This window comes from Neovison vison, chromosome 6, assembly GCF_020171115.1.
Source record: "Neovison vison isolate M4711 chromosome 6, ASM_NN_V1, whole genome shotgun sequence".
Taxonomy (NCBI): Eukaryota; Metazoa; Chordata; class Mammalia; order Carnivora; family Mustelidae; genus Neogale; species Neogale vison.
In genome coordinates, this window is record NC_058096.1 from 55,107,475 (window position 1) to 55,127,684 (window position 20,210).

The 20,210-nt window shown below is 39.0% G+C and overlaps 1 protein-coding gene across 14 annotated transcripts in view; it reads left to right on the forward strand.

The window, feature by feature from the left end:
• The window catches only part of BBX (BBX high mobility group box domain containing), a 278,723-nt gene that overhangs the window by 171,133 nt on the left and 87,380 nt on the right, over positions 1-20,210 (forward strand). For 13 of the 14 annotated variants that reach the window (XM_044251313.1, XM_044251314.1, XM_044251312.1 and 10 more), the window contains 2 exons: positions 2,547-2,717; positions 8,372-8,611. In XM_044251313.1, the coding sequence (XP_044107248.1) occupies positions 2,547-2,717; positions 8,372-8,611 (411 nt within the window). Of the gene's footprint in view, positions 1-2,406; positions 2,429-2,546; positions 2,718-8,371; positions 8,612-20,210 lie in introns of those variants that run through there. The other variant, XM_044251316.1, reaches the window with a different exon arrangement.

Genomic DNA, 20,210 nt, shown 5'->3' on the forward strand with positions numbered 1-20,210 from the left:
AGGCTCCCTTCTGAGCAGAGAGCCCGATGCGGGACTCGATCCCAGGACCCGAAGGCAGCGGCTTAACCCACTGAACCACCCAGGTGCCCAAAAAGGAACTTTTTTTAATGGAAAAGAAAAGGCCATAAAAAAAGTTTTATCTCATAAAATATTGGGACCTCCATATGGGTTTAATTGCCACTCATGCAGCTCATCCTAAAGTGATTTATAAGCTACAAAAATAACCGTTTCCTCTTCTATCTATATATAGCATTTGTATTTTTGGAAATTGGGTTGCCTATGCCAAGTTTTATTTGTAAATAGGATGAGAACTGTTAAATGATCTATCAGTTCACAAGAAATCTTTGTTCCTTTATTAAGAGCATACCAGATAACTAATTCCCTATAGAGTTCTCAATAACTTATTATACTTTTGAGGCAGCATACACTTATTTCAGATACTCAGAAGTTTCTTGCTAAAAAGACCATAGGAACATGTTTTTCTTTGCTCTCCCTCCTTCCTTTGACTGGACATAGCATTTGATAAATTGATGAGGATTTTTATCAAAATGAAGACTTAAAAATTTCTTATTAAAATGAAGATTTTACTCAGCACAAGACATAATCTGGATGTTTATCAGTAATCAAATGATTGAGTATATTTCATTATACATTTTTATTTTGGAATATACCATGGTTATTACAAAATGGCAATAGTCAAGGTGGATTGATTTAGATGAGCTTGATCTATGCAAATTAAAATTTCTAAATGGCTATGTTTACTGGTATATTTGTATATAAAAAAAGACACAGTGTTACAGTCCCTAAGGATATTTTAAAATTAGTCAAAGGAAAGGCAAACAGGTTAGAAGGGCATGATTATTAACAGAAGAGAATTCAGAAATAGATGTATACAGATCTAGTAATTTAGTGTAGGATAAAAGTGTCATTTCAAAGGAGTGGGAGAAAGCTGGATTATTTAATAAATAACGCTGGCAGAATTTGCCTAGTTATTTGAGGAAAAATGTATAAGGCAGACCCTTATCTCCTTTATCAGAATCCCTATCTCCTGAGTTACAGATTGATCAAATATTAAAATTATTTTTTATAATGAAGTCATGCAGGTTCTGGAAGGAGTTGTTTGAGCTTTTTTTAAATTGAGAAATGAGGAAGACCTAAGCATGACCCTAGTTCCTTAAACAGTGAAGGACAGAAGATAAATTTGCCTGTGCTGTATTGTTTTAAAGGCTTCTGAACTGGATGAATCTAGAGGAACTTTATGAAATCCTAGTTTTAGCAACATGACATAACAAATTTATTGATACTACTTTGCAAGCAGTTGGACCAATGCACACTTACACTGACCCAAAAGGCTACTCTTGTGTGATTTCAGCAACTGTGTTTGTGTTTTTAAATGTCCATATGAGCCATTCAGTAAATCGATAACATTATTTGAATGTTGGCATGAGTATGTATAAACAATGATTTGTACATTATTACTTAAAATGAATGAATGAGAACTATTAAGCTAGGAAAAAACCTGAGGGAATGCATATACGAAACTGACGTGTAGTTTACCTCTAGGCTGTGGGGCTAGTATGTTGGAGAATACGAACCTTAAGTTGTGCTGTGTTCACCTTTATAAACTATAAATGTGTATTGTTTTTATCATTGAGAAAAAGCTTTTTTTGTTTGTTTTGTTTTGTTTTGTTTTTAAAGTCACCTAAAAGTGACATAGAATTTGGGGCTTCTGAAGATTTTCTCACGTCCATAGGCTGGCGACTGCTTAGCTATTTGAGCCAGCCACCTCTCAAGGGAAGAGCAACAGCAAAAAGCCTGGCAGCAAAACTGTGTTACCAGATTCTGGTGCCCATGGGATGGAGAGGTGCAGGAATGCCTGCGATTTGTTGTATCACGGATGGGTGCAGAGGATGCTCATCTTGCTAGGTGACCTACGTGACTTCATGTGCGCTGGGTCCTTGGAGGCTGCACGCTCCTGGTTTTTAAAAATCGTGTGTCATCTTGTGAAACGGTTTTTTAAAAATCCAAAACATTTGACTCTTACAAAGTATTCATTTTATTTAATAATGCTCCAAGTTCAGATTTATCATAGTGTAGAATGCTAAATTCACGTAAATTACTGTAATAAAAGAGGAGCCATTGGAGAATGTATGGAGGGCACCTCTGGGAGTGCCTCTTCTCTGGGTACCGTCTCTTCACGTTCTTCTCATGCACCACTTTGAGCAACCCTACCCCGAGTCTGTGTGAACAGGTGACAGTAACTTGTAATCCTCCTGCTGCTTTATTTGGGTTTTGAGTTCTGAAGTTATGGAGTGGAAGGAAGTAGATTTCATAAAAGGCAAATTTTATTAGCTCCATTTAGCCAAGTGAAATGAATGTTTGATTATGTACTTAGAATTCGTACTGAATCCAGTAAATGCCTGAGCTGGTAGATACTTTAGTCATTAAAACTGTAATCCAATTAAAGCTAAGGAAGCTAAATAAACAAATTTTAATCAAATTTACTTTGATTTCTCTCTGTTTCTCCCTTTTTTCCCTTACCACAGGTCACAGTAATGAAAGGCAGTAATAGAAATAAAGATCATTCAGCAGAAGGAGAAAGGGCTGGAAAACGACCAAAACGAAAGTGTCTTCAGTGGCACCCACTGCTAGCAAAGAAACTGCTGGACTTTTCAGAAGAGGAGGAGGAGGAAGACGAAGAGGAGGATATTGATAAGGTAATTCTTCTGTTTAATAGAGAAGTTTTGACTGTTCATTCCAGAAACGACAGTGATCAGGGGTGGTGAGAATGATGCATTTCTAAAAGTCTGTGTAACTTGAATCTTCTTGAACTACTCGGCTTACTTTTTTTTTACCGCAGATATCGATGACTCCTGAGGTATCTGTACTTCTGGTAGTTGAGACAGAAACAGAGCCGTCTTCGATAGTCTTTCTGTCAACTAGCTAATGATTTTCCGGTGATAATAGTAATACTCAAATGCAGAGGAAATGGGGAGAATTCATAAAATTTATCATGCTCCCCTGGCACCCACCCCGTGGCTCCTCAGAAACCATGTTTTCTGCTTTTCCTGTTTCTCCCTCCACTTCGGTCTAACCTTGAAGGGAGCCTTAGAGCTGCCCAGGCCCTCACCTCTGCCTCAGCCTTCATGGCATCTGGCATTCCTCACCCCTACCAAGCCTCCTTGGTCATTTGGTCTTCCCCATCCCCCATTCTCTTCTCATGCTTGAGCCAGTTCTTAGAAAGTCACACAACCAGGCAGGTGACTTTAGAAAGCCACACATTCCTCCCAAGCCTTGGCATAAGTGGTTCCTCCTCCTCCACCCCATTCAGCCTTCAGGACAAGGACTACCGCCCCAAGAGATGGGACCTCCTCATGGCAGGTATCTCTCCCACCCAGTGCATTCCAAGTTCGGGGGTTTCCTTCCTGGCATTTACCATTTACCTTGTATTTAGCTGAGTACTTGTGTATGTCTTTCTTGCCAGACTAGAATGTAAGCTGGGTTAAGAGCAAAGTCTTGCCCCAAATGTCCTCCTGTTTGACCTGGTGCCTGGCACAGAGCAGGTTTTGAATAGATGTATGGCCATTAGAAGAATCAGTGAGTACATATTTTGTGTCACTATAACATCTATAAACATGATTTAGTGTTCTTCAGGCCTTTGACATCCATTCAGTCTTTTGTTCTAGGCTTGGGTCTGCTTCCAAGAAACCATGTTTTCTGTTTTTCCTGTTTCTCAGATGTCTTACATGGATACCCTTTATGGTCTCTCTCACTAAGCTTTTCCTACTCTTTTACATAGAAAATGGAGGCTGCCGGAAGTGACTCCTTCAGCTTCCTCTGCTCACCCGCACACTTGCTTCACTTCTTGCCCATCTTTTCCTCCTCCTCTCCTTTTCTAGAGAAACCAGTGTTATTAATTCTGTGTGAGGAAACTGCCAAGTTTATCCCGATCTGATCATTCTGACACAGTGTCGGTCCCGTGGTCCTTGAGGCGGTCTCCTGCTTCACTACTCCCGCAGCAGGCACTCCTCTGTCTGTCCCAGAATCTCTGTTTTCTCTCCCAGCCGCAGCTTCCTAGCTTCTTTCAGCTGATGCCCCTCCATGATTCTGCCCTCAGGTATTGGTGTTCCCTGGGCTTCTTAATTTCTCGCGCCGTCTGAACCTTTGTCTTAAACCCTGCACTTGTGGTTTCAACTATGTACTTGATATCTCCACTTAGATCTTAGGTCAGAGCCTCAGTTTGTATGTGTTCAGAATGAAGCTTTGAAGTGCACCTTCCTGCGTCTTCCCTTCCTCAGTAAGTGGGGACCCCCGACTTTCATGTTGGTCAGTCCAGAAGCCTGGTCTCTCTCGTTTTGCTCAGGTCTCCTATCCACCCATCAGAAGATTCTCAGCCGTGCCTCCTACGTGTGTTCTCAGCTTGATTTCTCCTTAGCAAGGCCGCCGTGGCCTCATTGGTCCACGCCACACCGTTTCTGGTGCAGCTCAGTGAGTTCTGCCTCTGCCTGCTTCTGTTCTTGCCCTTCCAACAGTCTCTTCCCAGCGGAGCAGCCAGAGGAATCCTTGCCAAATGAAAGACTGACTGTGCCACTCTTCTGCTTCATGGCTGTACCTGCACCACCTAGAAGAGTGCCTCATCCCTATCAGTGGCCCATTAAACAGTTAATAAGAGAAAGAATGAAGTGATTGAATTCCCTTCTTTCTCAGTCCATACATGATGATCTCAACTACTTTCCTAGTCTTTCCTCCTTGTATTCATACCTCAGTTCATTATCCTAACCAAGACTTCTCTGATGACAGCCACCTTGAATTTAGGCTCTCTGGTACAAATTGTTCTGCTCCCCACTCGATCTCATCTCTCTCACTGGAGAAAAAGCATTCTCTGTTGTGTATGAAGGAGTCTTGCCACTGAAGCTAGAAACACTCTTTACTTATTATTTTTTTTAATATATAGATTTATTTATTTGTTTTAGAGTAAAGGGGATGGGCTGAAGGAGATGGAGAGAGAGTCTTAATCAGACTCCACAATGAGCAAGGACCCCGACTCAGGGCTCTATCCCATGACCTCGATATCAAGACCTGAGCTGAAAACAAGTGTCAGATGCTCAACTGACTGGCCCACCCAGGCGCCCCAGCACTCTCCTTTTTTAACTATTAAGTCCAGTTGCACACCAACTCTCTTGGTTCTATGTCATAAATAAGTTTTCTTTCTGTTCTCCTTTCCTCTTTCTCTTCATTATGGCCTTCATTGAGCCCTGTCTCCTTTCTTACTTGGACAGCTGGAATAGTCTCTTAAATGGTTCCTCTGATTTGGTTTGCTTACACTTTGGGTATTATAATTCATGTTCTATTCTGTTGACAGGAGTTATCTTAAAAGACAGATCTAGAAATGTCTTTCCTATGCTTACAACCACCCCTGGCTCTCTATTGTATCTAGCTGTGGTTTCCATACCCTAGTCTGGTATTTGTGTTGATTTGTTAAAGGTAGTATTTGGCCACTGGTGAAAGGAAAATTAAAGTCTGAATAGATTTTCACTTTTATTTAATTTTATTTATTCATTTGCTTAATTTACTTTTTGGTTAGTTAATTTAATGAAATAATTTTCACAATAAGTAGTAATTACAAACATTTTTTTAAAAGATTTTATTTATTTTTGGGGCGCCTGTGTGGCTCAGTGGGTTAAAGCCTCTGCCTTCAGCCCAGGTCATGATCTCAGGGTCCTGGGATGGAGCGCCACATTGGGCTCTCTGCTCAGCTGGGAGTCTGCTTCCCCCTCTCTCTCTGCCCGCCTCTTCCTACTTGTGAGCTCTCTCTCTCTCTGTCAAATAAATAAATAATATATTGCTTTAAAAAAAAAAAAGATTTTATTTATTTTAGAGAGCAAGCACAAGCAGGGGGAGGGGCGGAGGAAGAGGGAGAAGCTGAGTCCCTGCTGAGCAGAGGCTTGACTTGGAGTTGGATCCCAGTACTGACCCCAGGATCATGAAACTGAGCAAAAGTCAGACGCTTAACCCATTGAATTACTCAGATGCTCCGAAAACATTTTTTTTTTAATAATAGTATTTGGCAAAATTATCTGTGGTAAAATATGATAACCTATGTTGTCCCTAGATTTTTTTTTTTTTAAAACAGGCTGTAGCTTCTCATAGGATTAAAAGTATGTGGTTTTTTTGGGTTTTTTTTTTTTTTTTTGGTTTTTTTGTTTTTTAAGACAGAGCACATTCTTCATAAAGTACATCCATACCTACTTCTACAACCACGTGTCCTGGATCTGTGTTCTAATGTTAGCTCTACCAGTGCTGCTGAACTGTTTATCAGTTAGTTGTCATAGAACCTTAATCCTTTCTAGTTTTCTGTATCTCCCTGTTTCCCGCCCAACACATTCTGATTCATCTTCCAGAATTTAGCTCAGACAGCACATTTTCTAGGGAGACTTCAGTGTGCTCTCATTCATCCACTGGTGCTTCATTATCACACCGGTTCCTTGTAATCATCATAGTACTGCTTTTTAATTCATTCACTTTTATATCTTTCTTTCCTCCCCAAACAGTAAGCTCCTTCGTCCAGGATCTTGTCTTATTTATCTTTTTTTCCCAGCTCTTGGCTTGAGTTTTATAATTTAGTAATGGAATCAAAAGTTACTCTTTTCTGAAGGGAAACTGTAATTACTTATTCAACCTACATAATATACTTTTTATGCCTTGATTTTTCTATAGCTTCTTAGATTCAGAATGCTAAATAAATAATCCCCCCAAATGCAAATCATTGCTAATAACTGTATACATAATGGGGAAGTTGAACCTATAGCCTTCACTCCCAATAATGATTTCTCATGTATTTCCAAATCATATAGCCATGACTTCAAGATTGTTCCATTGTACTATTTTGTTTGAAGATAATGAATGGTTAATTAAGTGTATTTGTCATACTTAATTTAAATTTAAGAGACCTTTTAAACATACCCAATTGGATTAAGCTAGTGATTTGTCCTCAAATGTCTGTAGCAGTTGCCCAGTAAACATGGTGTAAAAGAATGTGGTTGCCTTAGAGTAGGGGTTCTCAGAGTGTGATCTTCAGACCAGCAGCATCAGCATCACCTGGGAACTTGTTAGAAATACAGAATCTCAAGCAAGGCCCACTCCAGGCCTACAGAATTGGAAACTCTGGGAATGGGACATAACAATCTCTGTTTTAACAAGACCTCCAGGGATTCCACTGCCCACTCAAGTTGAAGAACTTAGGCTCTACTATATAATGCAGATTAACAACTACTAACAATTGCAGCCTAACAGTTACTAACGACTAAAAACCAATCCTTGATTTTAACTGTGAAACAAGAAATTAAAGAGATTCTTTTAATAAGCCTTCTGGACTTCTGTTCACGGTTGCACTGTTTCCAAGAAATAGCACAGGATCATATTTTCACTTTAGAAGATATTCATCAGTCCTAATACATCCTGAGATTCGGTGATCAGGGGTATCTGCAGCCATGTGCAGGAAGCAGTGCAGGAGATCAGAATCAGAAAGCCTAGGCTATAGGCTAGGACACTGGAAATGACGATTACACAGATGGAATGGGCAGGATTAGCACTTTGTAGAAGTTCTTGAAGACCTCAAGTTGAATGAAATGCTTAGGAAAAGGGAGAATTCATAGTCAATTTTGAAGGTTTAAGCCTGGGTGAATTTATTCCTCCCATCATAGTATTTCAGTAAACAAGAAAGGTTGATATTTATAAGCGTGAATATTAACTATGTAGTTCCTCCTTCAAATAATGTTCAATGTCTATTTTGATTTTTATAGTAGGAGGCTCCACTTATGTGCATAAAACATTGAATAGTCTGTATTAAATTTTCATTACCTACTTTCATGTTAAACATTTTCATATTATAAACTATAGAGAAGCACTTTCTAATGAGAAACAGCTAATATTCATGTATTTTTTGTGAATGTTGTTGTTATTCTTGAGACCCATATATCACAGAATGGGTTTCTATATTTATTGACAGGTGAAGTACTGATGTTATATATATACCAGACATTGAGCTAGATGCTGTGGTTGTAAAAGTAAAAGAGCTTTTGTCCTCAAAGAACTCACTGGTTAGTGATTGGAAAAAAATGTAAGCAGTCATAACATGATAATAATATGTGCTATAATAGAGACATGCACAGGTTGCTATAGAAACTAAGCAGAATACATTGTAAGTTGGTTACCAACTACTAATAGTGGTTGTTGATTATTTTCTTTTCCAATTTGGAAGTTGTTTAGATGGAGCTAAGAAAAAAACACAATTTGAAAACCAAAACTAACTGTTAAAGCAGAACTCTCCGGTATTTGTTAAACATCTGGCTTTTGTTTTGGTTGGTAATAGGTTCAACTTCTTGGGGCCGATGGCCTAGAGCAAGATGTTGGTGAGACTGATGATGAATCACCAGAACAGCGAGCCCGGAGACCAATGAATGCATTTCTCTTGTTTTGCAAACGTCATCGCTCCCTTGTACGTCAGGAACACCCCAGGCTTGATAACCGAGGTGCTACCAAGATACTGGCTGATTGGTGGGCTGTTCTAGATCCAAAGGAAAAGCAGAAATATACAGACATGGCCAAGGAGGTAGGTTACAATGACAAGGTTTTATGTTGGCTGTGAGCAAGCAATCCCATACTTCCAGTCTTCAGATATGGAGTCCCTACTAAAGGTAGGGACTTCACAAAGGTGAATCTTGGGATAAATCAAGTGTTAACTTATAAACCTAAGAGCTATGTTCCTATTCCTGAATTCCAAGTCCACCTTCCAGATGCTGGTGGAGGTGCCAAGAGCAATCATTTGCCAGGTTTTTTCATTGTGTATACTCTACAGATTGATATAAGGGGCTGATTTTTATGAATAGTTAATTATTTGTGATGAATGGGGTTAAAAAATTTTTTTTTCTAGGAACCCAGGTTCTCTTGTCAGAATGTCCATGGTAAAGACAACAATCTTATGTTACTCTAGTTCTGTCACGGGAAGAAAGAGTCTTCATCTAGTTCTAACACTAAGTAACCTTGTTACAGTATCTACATCAATCACTGGATTTCAGCCTGTTTTTTGTTTGTTTGTTTGTTTTAAAGATTTTATTTATTTATATGAGAGAGAGACAGTGAGAGAGAACATAAGCAAGGAGAAGGTCAGAGAGAGAAGCAGACTCTCCATGGAGCTGGGAACCCGATGCGGGACTTGATCCCAGGACTCCGGGATCATGACCTGAGCCGAAGGCAGTCGTCCAAGCAACTAAGCCACCCAGGCATCCCTGTTTGTTGTTTTTTTTAAATGTTCTTAGAATTAGGAAATTGGGCAAAAAGTTACATCTCTTTCAGTTCTAACATTTTGTATTTTGTAATAAATACAGTTATTAAGAGATGCACTTTGATTTATTTCTGTTTTGTAGGTAGTGCAGCATGAATATTTAAAACCAGTGAAGGAATGAATGGCAGTGAAACATGATGTGTTAGGATATGTGCACGCATGTGCAGAAGGCAGAAGCACTCCCTGCAGGAAAGCTCTTCAGAGGGGGGACTTGGATCAGTTCTGACAGCAGGGGCTGAATTCCTTCAAAAATTATCCACCAGTCTGTTTTTGAATTACTCTGAAATTATCGGGAGTTCATAATGCTTTTAAAATGTATTGTGTAATGGATTTAGCAAGTGAAGGAAAAGCAAAACAATAGTGTAGTTAAACTTGAAAGAAGTAATTCTCACATTGTTCCTTCAGTATCATAACTTGCAAACAGTCTTGACTCATGAAAACCCCTGCCACCCAAACATTTGGTTAAGTTCTATGAAAAGAACCAGCAGGGGACAAAAATACAGAGTTTCAAGTGACACATTTTATTAGACATCACAGTATGTGAAAAAATAGTTCTTTTAATTGCTGTGGTTTTATTAAGTTGTTTAACAGGCTAACATGGAACATAAAAATTTCTTATGCTGTGTTAAAGGATATTTGAATCCAGAGTATATGATTAGCCTAGTTGTTATGTAATTAATGATCACATAAGACTTTGTGAGTTGGCTGTTATTAAAGATAGGATTTTGACTATGTAATGGTATCTGGAAATTTTAAAAAAATGTTAAAGATACTATTTATTTGGGGCGCTGGGTGGCTCAGTGGGTTAAGCCGCTGCCTTCGGCTCAGGTCATGGTCTCAGGGTCCTGGGATCGAGTCCCGCATCGGGCTTTCTGCTCAGCGGGGAGCCTGCCTCCCTCTCTCTCTCTCTGCCTGCCTCTCCGACTACTTGTGATTTCTCTCTGTCAAATAAATAAATAAAATCTTTAAAAAAAAAAAAAAGATACTATTTATTTGAGAGAGCCAGCTGGAGAGAGCACAAGCATGGGGGAGGGGAAAAGGAAGCGAGAGAAGGCTTCCTGTTGAGCTGGAGGCTCCACATGGGGCTCCATCCCAGGACCCCAGGATCATGATCAGAGCTGAAGGCAGACACTTAGTGGACTGAGCAAGCCAGGTCCCCTGGGTATCTGGAAAATTTAAAATCAGTTCCAGTAATCTACATGATTTTAAATGTTTCAGTATATTTCAGCTAGCATCATAGTAATTAACAGCATTTTCTCATTAAATAGCCTTAGATTTTTCTTACAGTCCTATACTTATGTGATAAAATAAACAATTACCTGAAACCTCATAGGGAACCACATTAGCTTCCTATAATTAAACACTTGAGTTCAGTTTTGAATTGCTGTTTTTTGATAACACGCAGCCTGTCCCAAGTACATTGTTTGCCTTTTCTTAAATACTGCTAATTTACAAACCCAATAGGTGGCCACTTTTAAGAAGAGGAAGTATTATTTTCATACAGGAAATCTCTTACTAATTACTTAATTAGGCTCACAGTATTTGACAATGGGGCGCCCGCAATAAAGTCTGTTCAGGTGGCCTCCGCAATCTGCTGTATATGGGGGCGTGTCCTCCACCCTGCAGCCTGCCTTGTTTACAGTTGCTGTTAGGAAATGCTGTCTCATTTCTAGTCAGGTGTGGAGGGTTCAGCCACTTTCAAAATCATGATATAATTGGTTTCTAGTCACAAGTGATACTGACTTATTCAATGTGTTTACTACATGGTTTCGAAATTAAGGTGCAGGCCATTGTGCTGGTGCTTTTTGTATTAATAGTGCAGTCTTCATTGCAAGTCAGTTTTAGCAACAAAAAACTTAGTTGAGGGGCACCTGGGTGGCTCTGTGGGTTAAGCCTCTGCCTTAGGCTCCGGTCATGGTCTCACGTTCCTGGGATCGAGCCCCACATGCGCTCTCTGCTCAGTGGAAAGCCTGCTTCCCCCTCCCTCTCTGCCTGCCTCTCTGCCTACTTGTGATCACTCCCTCTGTCAAATAAATAAATAAAATCTTTAAAAAAAAAAAAGCTTAGTTCAGGGGCTTCAGTGTACCATGTCTGTTGGTGGTTGCTAATGATGAATGAGGTCTTGGCTCCGCAAGGTTCTCTCACCCAGGCAGTCCTTTTTTGTTTAAAACTTTTGTAACATTTTCATTTTAAACACCAGATTTTGATTATGTTCTCTATAGGAATAAGACATAGTCTTCTTTCAGGATAGTTTTTTGTGTGAATGTGAATACTTAAAAAGAGATAATTTTCTTAAAAGAAGTGAGTAATCAGTAATACAGCCTGGAAGGGTTTATTATTTTAACCTGTTAAAGCTTTCTGTGATGCTTTTCTTGCTCCTCATTATCTTTTAGTGCATTTGGTGAGTGCAAACAGCCATTCTGGGATTTGTTTTCAGTTTCTTGAATTGTTGGCCCAGTACTCATTTGCATTGTGGGGGGAGGGGAAGGTTGAATGAGGGTTTCATGCTGTCTGATGAATCTCATTAGAGCAATAACTGGTTATAAGTAATGTAAAAAATACCATCTTAAGGCTATAATGTGGGTCATTTTCTTAAATTCAGCGATGCATGTGATGGTGCAGGGTTGTGGATGTTCCCAGGCTCTGACTTCTGACTATGGGACTGCAGGGTAGCAGATGCAGGAGCAACCTTACTTTTTCCCTTCAATGTAGTACGTTCTCACTCTTAAAAATACAGGAACACAAATCTTAATTTTTGCCTAGGATATTGCTGGAACCTTCCGCCTATCATTTAAACTATTGATCAGAATTAATCAGTTTACAGTCAGTTTAAAAGATCACCTATCTATTTTTCTGAAACAGTAGAGTAGGTGCCAAGGAGAGGAGAAGATCTGGAAAGTCAAAACAATTTTGAATGACTTTATATTACCCCCTCCCTTCTTTTTTGTAGGATGAGAGGCATAAGGCAGAACGCATGCATTTATTGATTGATTAGTTCATTCCAAGCTTGATGTTTTTTAGAAGCACAGACACATAAAGTCAGTTATGATTGTCCCCATTCTTCAGAGCGGGGATTTAATAATGCTCTTTGGAGTCGGTATCTTGACCAGTCACACATTGTGGCGCTGGGATACTGTTGCCTGTTTGATTCTAGCGTGTGATTCTCACTTGGATGCTTGCAAGGTAAGAGGTTTAAGTGATTATGGTAAAAATGGTAGCAATAAAATGTCACAGGTCTAATGGGAAAAGTCTGCTTGTGCTGGGGTGGGTGTTAGTGGGGATATTTCAGAAAAGGCTTTATGGAGTTGAAAGAACCTATCCTGGGTGTCAGTAGAGGATTCAGAGAGGAAGCAGGGGTAAGTTTCAGGAACGAGAAAGTTTGTTTTACCCTGAGCCTAGGATATGTGTAGGACACTAATAGGTAATGATGATGTAAGACAAAAATCATGAGACCATGCTGAGAAGTTTGAAGTTTCATTTGTATGGCAATAAAACAGCTATGGAATTACATGCAATAAAAGCAACCTGAAGGTTACTGTAATAGCCTTTTGTATCTGTTGCCATCAGGAAAGATACTCATCACTACAAAACTCCATGGAGTTTTAGTGATTAATTCTCCTTTTTATTTCTTAAAGATAAAACTGAACTATTTATTCCATTGCTTTGGCTTTATTAGAAAAGGATTCTTCTCCAAAGAAGGCAGACTCTTGTTTTCTCATATATTGTAACTCTAGGGAATTTTTGTTTCCCATCACACATACCACACTTAACCAGCGTCTGTTAATCAGCGTTCTTACAGGACGATGCCTTGGCATCGTGCACACCACTAAACTAGAGTAGCACCTCATTTTTCCAGTATCCTTGAAGAACTGCTGTTACACATAAGTGATTTCCAGGTAGATGAACCTTGGCTGTTTCCTTAAACATTTTATTTTGTATATCTATCCTGAAACTTTACTTAAAGTTTTATGTACTTCCTTACTTTAAGCATTTGGATTGCCTTTTGAATGTTTTTGAAGATTTCAAACCATTGTTTCCAAACAATAATTATTTTATAATTTGTGATTTGGCAAGATCTTTGTGAACAGTTAAGATATAGTCACATTTTTCTCTGTACCGTAAATGATTCTTAAATCTTCTTTTGGATTTCCTCTTTGCTTTTCCATGAGTCAGTCTTTTGGGTCCACCTTCAGCTGTTAGTGCACATTGCCGTCCTCTCTCAGCCACTCTTGGCTACATCTAATGACATGACTTACTCTATATGGGATTTCCTGAGTATGACTTACTAGATGCCCCACTACTTTGAGGGGATTTGGACAGTAAAACCAAAGACTCCATGGTTCATTGGGAGGTCTTGTTTTTGAGACCTTTTCCGGTCCCATGTTCCAGATATCAGGACTTTCTTACTGCATTTATTTTATTTTTTAAAGATTATATTTGTTTATTTGAGAGAGGGGGAGTATGTGAGCCTGAAAGGGGGAGGGGCAGAGGGAGAAAGGTGAGAGAGAATCCTCAGGCAGACTCTTGCTGACCTTACAGCCTTTCCTGAGGTTCAGTTTCACAACTCTGAGATCATGACCTGAGCTAAAATTGAGAGCTGATGCTTAACTGACTGAGCCATCCAGGTGCCCCTTTCTTACTGTATTTAAAAAAATACTTAAGTGTTTATTTTTGAGATGGTAATAGTTAGTTTTTGAATATTGCTGTATTCTGCCCAGGGTTCTTCTATAAATATTTCTAATTCATTCAGTCCTCAAAATAATCCCAGGAGGTAGATTTTTTCTTCCCCCCGACAGCAAAAGATGAAGACACTGAGGACACTGAGTCCCAGAGTAGTGCAGTGACTTTATCCAAGGAAGCAAGTTAATAGTAGAAGAGCTTGAGTTCTCGGGCTTGGCTTTCCCCCTTCTCAGACCTTTCTGAGTTCCCACCTCTGTAGAGTGTCAGGATGCTCGCCCTGCCCTCTTAGGGTTGAGTAAGATGCAGTTAAGGCAGCGGTATATACAAGCATTCCACCAAGCTTAAAACGCTCTACCAGTGGCAGTTTTTGTCATTTTCCTGATGAGCAAACTGAAGTTTGTTTGTATTTGATCCTTCTCTACCAAGTGATTAGTTATTTTTATTAGGACCTGTTAACACAGCGAAGGGCTGCTGAAATGCAACATTCAAACCCCAGAACCAACAAAGCCGGTTATATCCTTTGCCTAACTTGGCAGATACTCCAGTGTGATTGATAACCTCTAATGAGAGACGTTCAGCCCAATGAGCGAACTACTTGATTTCAGAAACACCAGTCCAGTTAGCTAGTAAACACTGAGATTTAAATGTTCAAATCAAGTAAGATTATAAGGACTTTATAAGGAAGCCATAGCTTATGATGAAAAATAGATCCCACAGGGAGTGATACATGGAGAATTTAAACTGAGTCTCTTAAAATTCATTTTGGTGTTCGTTTCAGGTATTAATTTTTTGGATTGATTGAGGGACCTAATACACCAGTATCCTGTAGGTTGCTACTGTAGTAAATCTTGATTAGTTTAGAATTGGTTATCATTAAAGGGATATAGATAAAAATTACCTTTTGCACTGTTTGAAAAATTATAAATTCATGCTCTAAATTATTTTGTAAGGAGAAAGTATGAAATGTTTAAGGAAAATACTAAACCTTAGCGAACACAGTTTTTTAAAAAGAAAACTTACACATTTTACAATTCAAATTAGTTAACATGTGAATTTATTAATACATTCTCAGAAATGCAGATAGGTCTTTTTTTTTTCCCCCAGATCCCTGTCTGCTTTTCCCCGAGGTAACAAAATTACATTTTAAAGGCAATTCTGAAATTTGATTTTTTTTATTAGTGCTAATTAAACTGACTTTTCTCCTGGTTTACCTAAATTGGGGAGTAAAATTGTCCTTTTAAAAAAATTTATACATGAGAATGAACTCTTATTGCCATGGCGATCCTTACAGCCAATTTAGGTAATCTTATCTACAGCCAACTCAGTTTTTTCTTTATAACTTTTCCATAGTGGATCCAAACAGTTTCCTGGCTGCTTATTTAAGTCACTTTTTGAAGTATATAATTTTTATTAGATTAGCTTTTAGCATGCAAGTCATGCAGGTTCATGTATAGCTTAAAATATTTTTGTTGTCAAAACCATAAACTGAATTCCATGTTCTGTCACATAATACAGTCTAATTTTCTGCCTATTAGAAGTATCTAGTAAAAATAATTTAGATCAGATAGTGCTATCGAGTTTTATTATCTAAATGAATGGTTTTAGACTTAAAGCTCCTCAAACTTAGAAAGTACAGATTAGTGACACTTGTCCAGCCTTGCCCTTTCCTTTTCCCACCCTTGTATAATGTGATTTCTGCTGCCCACGTGAAGAGGTACAGCTGTCTCAAAATTTATTATGTAAGGGTTCACTTACACCCCTGCAGAGGTTATGACATAAAAAATGTGCTGTATCTGTTTTTTTAAAAATCAGATACTTTTTTTTTATATTCTCTCCTCGTGGTTCTGGTAGGTTGTGTTTTGTTTGTTTGTTTGTTTGTTTGTTTTTTTAAAGATTTTATTTATTTATTTGTCAGCGAGAGAGGGGGAGAGAGCGAGCACAGGCAGACAGAGAGGCAGGCAGAGGCAGAGGGAGAAGCAGGCTCCCTGCCGAGCAAGGAGCCCGATGTGGGACTCGATCCCAGGACGCTGGGATCATGACCTGAGCCGAAGGCAGCTGCTTAACCAACTGAGCCACCCAGGCGTCATGGTAGCATTTCATATATCTTTGCCAGAGTCAGCTGTCTTTATTTATATAGACATTTCCAGTTTTCCTTACTCCTGGACCTCACCAGGCTTGCCATTCTCTTTTCACTTTGTTGAGAAAATCTAGATCATAATAATAGCTAGAAATATTACTGGATTTTAGTTGCGCCCCTCTCCCCTTAAAAACAAGTCATTGGAGGGCACCTGGGTGGCTCAGTGGGTTAAGCCGCTGCCTTCGGCTCAGGTCATGATCTCAGGGTCCTGGGATCGAGTCCCGCATCGGGCTCTCTGCTTGGCAGGGAGCCTGCTTCCTCCTCTCTCTCTCTCTCTCTCTGCCTGCCTCTCTGCCTACTTGTGATCTCTCTCTTTCAAATAAATAAATTAAAAAAAAAAAGTCATTGGAGAATAGTTAATATATTTTTCATTAACATTAAAGTGCTTTTTAAGGTCAGATTTTCATTCTTACATAGGATTCAGAATGGTATTTAATGTTGAGACCCAGTTTTTAAAAGATTAACATAAATGGAGTATTGTTTTTTGGTATATAATAATTTCACTGTCATATATGAGGTAGATGAAATACCATGACAGAGTGTGTATTTAAACCATTACTGAATAACGGTGACTTACTATTATTGCTAATAAAGTACTGTGGTGGTTGGGAGTTGGAGATTTTGAAGGAAAAAAATGGAAACCATCAGGTGAATTTTTATTTTAATGGAAGATTTTTGAAAATCAGTATTTTTTAGCAAGAGGTTATTTATCTACAAGATTGGACCAATAGCCCATGATTGATGTTCCTGGATAAAAACAAGTTCCCCTCTCACTCTCAGCGTGAAGAGCCCTGCCCTGGAGATCCAGATGGATGGGGCCATCTCTTTGGCCCTTTAAATTCTGTAATGATGGATTTTAGTCCATATAGTTGACCAGAATGCTAACGGTTTTACTCAGCTATTTGCTTCATACTATATACTGTCTTTCTTCATTTCTCCCTTACTCAGCCTTCTCTGTAATCCTTTTCCTAATAACCTCATCACAACAAATGATCAAGCTTTTCTTTTGTTTCTTACAGTTGAATCAGAGCAAGTGATTGATGAGGTGTCCAGTTCCAAGGACAGAGAGACATTCTCATACCCTGAGGCTCTTTCTGCCTCTGCCTTCACTTGGTGTTCAAGAGTGTCTTTACGTGAATTTATGACATCTCCATGGAAGCTTAAATTCCTAAAGGACAACTGTGTGTTACTCTTTTCTCTCTCTCCCACATTCTTAATGCTTTTGCTCAGTATATTTCTGATTGAGCTAATGAATGTTGTCTTGTTATTCCTCATTTACCTTAAGTTTAAGGATCTGAGAGATTAATACTGTAATTTAGTTACAGAGTATTGACCTTCCTAGTGAATTCTCAGCTCTCATTTTCTATAAAACCCCACATCCTCCAGGCCATATTCTCAACTTTTGTTCTTCAGCCCATAGGGAGCTTCCCTGTTTTTACAGATTCTTTGGAAGACCATCTTTTGTGCCTGAACTAGGGGAAGGCTGATGAACCATGCGTAATGTTTGTGTGAAAATCTGTGGATTGTAAACAGTTGAAAGGCAGACTTTAATTCATGATCTTAACTGGTGTCTGTCACCTAATCCAGCATCTTCCACAACCGGGACTTCTTTAAAAATCCCAAATTTTTAACAATTTCTCATGACAAATGTGTTAATTTGTTTGAAAGTCTTTCGTCATTTTATGGAGCGGTGACCTTTGTCCGGATGACTGTTCATCTGACAAACCAGCCCGTGTGCCTTTTCTTGGGACACAAGAATGATGCCTGTGTCTGTTCCTTCATTTTTACCTCACCCTACCATTTGTCACTTTCCACCTTCAGACAGGAGGCCAGGCCATTTGTCTGCTTCAGCTCAGTGTGTAAATCCCCCATACAGGTGAACGCACCAGAGCAGGGAGTCTCTTATATCATATTTGATGCCTCCAGAGTTATTCTGCTATGTGATGGTAAATTCTAGTTTGGCTCTGGCCTTGCATCCTTCATTTAATTATTTTTGGAAGAAAAGTGGAACTGTGTTTTTCATTATTTTGTGCTTACCTTCGTTATACATGTACCTATGTAGCAACATGCAGAAGTACAGCTTTTAGGTGTTTTTATTTTTGTTTTGTGGTTTTTAAAGCTTATTCAGAAAACTTGGGTTAAGGGGCTCCTGGATGGCTCAGTGGGTTAAGGCTCTGCCTTTAGCTCAGATCATGATCTCAGGGTCCTGGGATCGAACTTGGCAGTGGGCTCTCTGCTCAGCAGGGAGCCTGCCTCATTGCCTCCCACCCCCGTCCCTCCTTTCTCCTACTTGTGATCTCTCTCTCTCTCTCTCTGTCAAATAAATAAATAAATCTTTAAAAAGAAAAAACTTGAGTTAAGATAATTTGGGGATAATTCTAAACCATTGATTATTAACACTTGCATTATATTACCTATGGTTCAGTTTTCATTTACACGATTTAAAGTGGGAAAAATGCAAAGTTTATTTGGATTATATATACTTTGTTATACCAAGAATAAAAGAATCTTTTTTCCTGTTGCATTAATAAAAAGCTATTTGGAATGTATACTAAATTAGTTTACACATAGAGCAAGCATTTTAAAGGGCAAGCTTATGGGATTGAAACAGTTGTATTGATTTAATAAAGTTTTCAGCAGTTAGCAATATGGAATATTTGAATACATGGAAAATACATTTTTATTAGATTAGATCGTTTTTGGCAATGTATAATTAATAGCAATAAATAATATTTCACTTAGTTTTATTACCATAAAAGGGGAAAGAGGAAACAGAGTTGGCAGAAAGAGATAAAGAAGAAAGTCACAAAAACAAGGGGAAAAGGAGACTATTGTCAGTAAAGGTTGAAACCTCCAAGTTAAAGACATAAGGTTTGTGATGGATTAATTGGAACATCACACGTCACAACTCTCAGTGTGTTCACATTTGTAGTTGCACCTGGTTATTACAAAATCCTGGGATGTTGGTGCTTCCCAGATACTTAGTTTTTTACAAACTGAAGGTTTATGGCAATGCTATGTCAAGCGAGTCTGTTGGCACATTTTTTTCCAAAAGCATTTGCTCGCTTCGTGTCTTTGGGGCCCCTTTGGGTAGTTCTTACAATATTTCCAACTTTTCCATTATTACATTTGTTATGGTGATCTGTGTTCAGTGATTACAGCTTGCTGAGAGCTCAACTGGTGGTTAGCATTATTTAGCAATAAGGAATTTATAATTAAGATATTTTATTGTTTTTTAAGATAGAGTGCTATTGCACTCTCAATAGGCTGTGGTGTAATGTAAACGTAACATTTATATACACTGGGAAACCAAGAAATCTGTTTGACTGGCTTTATTGTGACACTCATTTTATTGTGGTGGTCTGTAAGCAAACCCACAGTATCTCTGAGGTGTGTGTGTGTATGTGTGCGCGCTTTCCTCCACATGGTCCAGCATCCTCAGCTGAAGAGTCATAAAACAGTTTTCGCTACCTTGTTCCCCTTCTCACCACTCATCTTAGCTTGTTGACCCCTGAGCTGATGAAGCAGTTTTGTTAAGTTTGCCTGCACTTACCTCACCGGTACTTCAAAGAAAAGATTGTATTTTTTGGCGTCCTTACCAGTGAGCAGAATCTGGTTACTTGTTCTGGTGTCCTTACCAGGTAAAACAGTGAGCAGAATCTGGTTACTGGTTCTGGTATTGACTCAACAGTTTGTAATGTGCCCCTCGTGCCCACATTGAATTGGGTGCCAAATGGTGAATCGTGGTTTACAATAAGCCTACACATTGGTGGTATTTTTCCCAGTTCATGAAAGCTGTGATTAAGGCCCAGAAAGGTTATATTCTCCATCTTTGGTCACTCTAGCCCTAAGTTGAGGTATTAGAGTTTGAATTCTGCTCTTTCTGTCTTCAAAGCCCTTGCTCTTTCCCGTATAAATAACTCCCTCTCTTCCATGGTAAGGCCTCTTTTTGTATACTTAAAAAAATACATGGGTCAAAAGATACAACCTTGCTGCCTCTGGACCCATCTTCCACAAATGAATTTTCTAGTAGTTAGTCCATGTCCTATC